The sequence below is a fragment of the Mus caroli genome, chromosome 1 (genome assembly GCF_900094665.2).
Source record: "Mus caroli chromosome 1, CAROLI_EIJ_v1.1, whole genome shotgun sequence".
NCBI classification, from domain to species: Eukaryota; Metazoa; Chordata; class Mammalia; order Rodentia; family Muridae; genus Mus; species Mus caroli.
In genome coordinates, this window is record NC_034570.1 from 19,243,661 (window position 1) to 19,249,015 (window position 5,355).

General features: G+C 52.0%; 1 protein-coding gene across 1 annotated transcript in view; it reads left to right on the top strand.

Annotated features, from left to right (window-relative positions):
- Positions 1-721: 721 nt before the first annotated feature.
- The window catches only part of B3gat2 (beta-1,3-glucuronyltransferase 2), an 80,878-nt gene continuing 76,244 nt past the window's right edge, over positions 722-5,355 (top strand). Inside the window, exon 1 of the mRNA XM_021163020.1 lies at positions 722-2,024. Coding sequence (XP_021018679.1) covers positions 1,431-2,024 — 594 coding nt within the window. The 5' untranslated portion in view covers positions 722-1,430. The remainder of the gene's footprint in view (positions 2,025-5,355) is intronic.

Sequence of the window (5,355 nt, forward strand, 5' to 3'; positions counted from 1 at the left end):
ACCACTGACCTCAGGAAATTCCCTTACGTCTCCATCTTCTGCTCCTTCATCCAGAAAATGAAGGTGATTCCACCTCCAGAGCCTCCTTGAAAGGATTACAGGGATGGTCATGAGGGATAATTCCTGTGCCTGCAAACTGGGAAGGCTCCAACATGAACAAAAGCAAGTTACACGTACTCAGCCGGAGTTGTCAAAATGTCTCCCCCACAGATCCAACTGTGGCCGAGCAGTTGCGATTGATTCATTGGAATGGGCTGGCACACATGCCAGACACCTATGTGTGGCACCCCCTCCATCTCTGTGGGATTCTATTGATTTCTGCCTTTCAAGAGAAAGTGGTTCTCTTTGCTGAGGTTCTGTACACCAACCCTCAAGCTGGGCGCCAGGGAAGGACCGCTTTGTCCCCTCCCTCTTTCTCCTTCTGCCCTCTTTAGGTCTCGGGACTTGTCCGCACGTGAATGGGTTTCCTTGGCTGATCTCCAAAGACCCTGCAGCAGTTCAGAGAGCTGAACCCTGGGGCGTTCTGAAAACAGCACCCACCACCTCCACACACACACACACCCCAGGCAGAAGTCGCGCAACCCAGCAGAGATCATCCTCCCTCCCTCTGCCTCTGCCCGCAGGCAGCGCCTGGTGCCACCCGGCTCAGACCCCGCAGAGAGCCTTGGCCCTTCCCGCCTCCGCCCCGCAGCCCCTCTCCGCCAGTAGCAGCGCTGCTATCTTCCCACCGGAGCCCTAGGAGGACGCCGGAGTCTGCAGCGCCCCCGCCCCCTCGCTTTTTCTTTCTTTCCCTGCTTTGGGATCTTGCTGTCTGGAGCCGGGAGAGGTTCCGAGAAGGAGAGAGCGGCACAGGTTTCTGCCGCGGCGCTCGAACGGGAGCGTAGGGGCGCAGCATCCTCGGTGTCCACCCGGGATCGCAGCTGCACCGGCCGACATGTGACGAAGGAAAGCCCTCAGCATTACCAGCAACCGCCTTCAAAGGGGTCCCGGAACGCTCGCCCAGGCCAGCAGCTGGATCCTCTTAGCCCTCAGCGACACGGGACGGGAGCCGCAAGGTACAACGGCTGGTACGTTCCAGGCTCGCACTCGGGAAAAGAGCGCAGCGGGGACCGCCGCCTGGCTTGCACTCGGCACAACTCCGGGACCTGCGGAGTGCGGCTGGACCGTGTCCAGATTCCCGCCGACTTCATCCAGAGTGACCCAAGACCCTAGCCGGTCCTCCTGCACCCCCTGGAGTTCTAGCTTGCCCTGCATCTGCGCCGACCCCACAACGCCCAGGTCCCCGCAACGCCCCGGTCCGGAAGGAGAGCGCGCTTGCCGCTTCTCCCTGATTGCAGACGCCGCCGCTGTTCTAACTGCACACAGAGGTCCCCTACCCGGAGCCTAGTCCTTGCAGGGGGTGGTGTCCGAGACGCTGGGGAGCGCGCACTATGAAGTCCGCGCTGTGCAGCCGCTTCTTCATCCTCCTGCCCTGGATCCTGATTGTCATCATCATGTTGGACGTGGACCCCCGCAGGCCCGCGCCCCAACTCACTTCCCGTCCCTACTTCTCTCCCCATGCAGTGGGCTGCGGGGGCTCCCGAGTCCCGCTCCGACGGAGCATCCCCGGGCGTGACGCTGCCGAGAAGCGGAACGAGTCTCGGCCTCAGCTGCAGCCGGAGCCGCGCTTGCCCACCATCTATGCCATCACACCCACCTACAGTCGCCCGGTGCAGAAAGCCGAGCTCACCCGCCTGGCCAACACCTTCCGCCAGGTGGCGCAGTTGCACTGGATCCTGGTGGAGGACCGGGCGACGCGCAGCGAGCTGGTGAGCAGCTTCCTAGCTCGGGCCGGCCTGCCCAACACGCACCTGCATGTGCCCACGCCGCGGCGCTACAAGCGACCGTGGCTGCCGCGCGCCACCGAACAGCGCAACGCGGGCCTCGCCTGGCTGCGCCAGAGGCATCAGCATCAGAGCGCGCAACCCGGCGTGCTCTTCTTCGCCGACGATGACAACACGTACAGTCTGGAGCTCTTCCAGGAGGTAGTGGTCCAGCCCTGATGGGGGGTGTAGGGTGTGGGGGGACAAGGGGCGGTTGGGCTCCGAAGGTCCGCATGCCCTTTGTGCTTCCTGTACACTTTTGAGTTCTCAGTCCCTCCGAGCACGCATCCCGCACTCGGCGTGGAGCAGCTGAGGATGGGCAGTCCACAGCCTCTTCGGCTGGCTGCCGTGGGTGGAGAAGGGGTGTTGGTGGGTGGAGAAGTCTGCCCTTAGGTGTCTTGCCCTGTCCCAGATTGTGTTCAGTAAATAATAGTACAGATGATTTGCCCAACTGGATGACGCCCAAAGCTGGAGCTGGGCTTGATTTTCTTGAAGACTGGATCAGTGCCTACAGGTGATTCTGAGTGGAGACGAATGTGGGATAAAGGCGATACTAACAACTCAGCTTAGGGACCTGTATCTCTTCTAGTACAGCCAGCCCCCTGGTGTGAGATTGATCCTTGGTGCATGCACCTACGTGTATGAGGGAGGGTCTTCCTTCGGTCTTTACCTATCGCTTTGGCAAATGAATTAGAATTATTCTGCCCAGTCCTTAAGGCCCCGCCCCCACCCCTGCCCCAGGCATCACCCGAATGGCCTGCTGGGCCTTTCTCTGAGTGGAATTTATCAAGCCACTCTTGCTTGGCCTGAGTTCCTTGAGCGCTGCCCCACCCCCTGCTGCTGAAGTGGCCTGTGTTCCCTGGGAGGCCACCTGCATGCAGCCACAGGGATAGAGCCGGTGGCCTTTCTTGAGACTGTTTTGTGGTAATGTTGTAGGTCTGTAAGGGTTGGTGATTCTCTCTCTCTCTCTCTCTCTCTCTCTCTCTCTCTCTCTCTCTCTCTCCCTCTCCCTCCCTCCCTCTCTGCCTCCCTCCCTCCCTCTTTCCCTTCCTCCCCGCTTTCTCTCCCTCTCTCTTTTCCTCTTCCTCTCTCTCCCGCACTCCTCAACACTTAGTTACAGCTGAATAAAATCTTAATTTCTTTGCCCCGTGGGACTGTAGATCTCCACCTAAAATTCCTGGACATCCAGCCTCCCAAAGACTCCCTGGCCTCCCAGCTCCTCCATTACCCCCAGAAAACTGGACGTTTGGGAGATACTGTGTGAGCAGGATACTGAATTCATAAAACAACTGTGTGTCCAGCAATCAAATGCCCTAAGTGCTCCCCACCTAATGTCACCTAATGTCAGGTTGCGTTCCTAGCCTCAGGACAATGACTATACCCTTCCCATTTAAAAATTATTTGCCACCCTCCATTTCTACTCTCTCCTTGTATTAAAAAAAAAGCAATAATTGTTCTCTAGACTCTCATTCCACGGGACTTGCTGTTCACGTTTCCCCAGAGAAATAAGCTTGGTTTAGTGTATAGCATGGATTTTATTATACCCATGATTAGGGTTATCAAATGATTGCTTTAAAGCTGGACTTTTATTTTAAAGTTAAGTTGTTTCTTTGCTCTTTCCTCTAAAAGGAGGACTTGTGTTTTGAAACAGACCTTTAACTCTAAATGCTTGTTTATTTTTAAGCCAAGTCTTCTTTCTTGCCCAACTCTGAAATCGCTTTACCTATGACGTGTCATCTTGTTTAAGAAAAATAGTGCACATTGCTGCTAATTGACATTTGAGGGGGGCTAAGCTGGAAAAGAGGAAGGATTTCTTCTGTGCCAGCATTCAGCCTGTTGGCACGAGGCGTTAAAGGAGTAGAAAAGTTGGCACATGCAGGCAGGGAGACAATTCAGATACAGTCTCCTTTGAGACTCCCCCTGATGAAAGGAGGGCTTGTGTGAAGGGTATTAAAGAGCAGAAGGAAATTGGGGATTTTTTTTTTCCATTGACCTGTGGAGGGGGCTTGGGAAGGAGAGGAAAGAGTAGGGAGGGAAAAATATTGTATTGGCAATGAGAAAATAATTTTTTCAAAGAAAAAAAAAAGCAAGTGAAACTTTTAAGGCACAAACATTTCATACAATTGGAAATCGTGTACTACTAATAATAAATTTTTCAGACCCTGTGTAACTTTTTGTGAAGATACACAAAACACACAGCTGTGTATTGTCCTTTGTCACCGTAAGATGCAGGACACTCAGTCTTCAGAACCTCTCTCTCAGAAGCAGCTTAAGGCAAGGACCCTTCCTCATCGTGCCAGTTCCCGCCTCCCAGCTATAGAGACTCACAAATGTTCCCCCCTCCCAGCTATAGAGACTCACAAATTGGGCTTTCGTTGTTGTTAATGGGGTTGCATATCTCATTCTCCTTATTACAATCTCAACATGGCGCCCAATGTGCTTGATTAGTGGGCTTTATGCCTCCTCCTGTATGTTTTCTACAATTTCATGTTTATTTGCCTTTAAGTGCTTGATTTTATTGATGGGGTAACTCACTCTGCACCCCTTCTGGAATTAATGATTGGGGGTGGACTTCAGTCTAGACACTGTTCCCCTGGAGAGAAGAGAGAAACCCATAAACTACTCAGTGCTTCAGCTCCTGGGGTAGGGGGGAGAGACAAAGAGAGGCTACAGAGGCCTGTATCTCTGCCCTTTCTATTGACCACATGTACAAATTTGTTTTTAAGTAATTCATAGTATGTAAGGAAAGAATGTCTCAAAGCTGGCTCCATCTTTTGTTCATAGAGCTTCTAATCTCCAGAGCTGATGGTTAAAAAAAAAAATGCAAGATAAAAGGAAGAAAATGAAGCAGGTACAAATTAGCTCACTGAATATTGGCTTCAAATGAAGGAGAGTAAAAAAATGAAAGGCCTCCAAATTAAATTAAAGACGCAACAGGCAATCTGCATTCAATTATTCCTCTCTGGTAACTGGGATAGCATCTTTTTTTTTTTTTTCTCTTGTACAGCTAACTAATTTTCAGCTTTCCTTTTCAACTGCACCATGCTGCCAGGGAAAGCATGTTTGCACTGAACGAGAACCGAATCAATCTGCAAATGGAGCTGAGTGTGAGCTGAAGTCTGGGAAGCTGTCTACCCGAGAAGGAGGTAGCGGGGCCTTTGCAGGCTTCCGGCACCTCAGCTACTCCAGTCCTCTCAGTGGGCAGCAGTGGAGTTTTGCCCCTGATGGACCACTGGTAATCCTGCTTGCCTGTCTACATTGATTGAGCTTTCTGGGAAAGCTTATTTGCAAAGCATTTGGACAGCTTTAATAAAAGCCACAAGTACAGATAAATGGGACTTTATAGCTGGTCATATTTTCAATAGCGCTATTGACCAGATGTCTGTTCTTCAAGGCTTTCCCAAGCTTAAAGTGATTTTTTTTTTCAGCTGAAAGTGGTTTCACCTTTGCAAATCAATTGAATTGAAAGGATTTTTTGTTTTGGTTTGGTTTT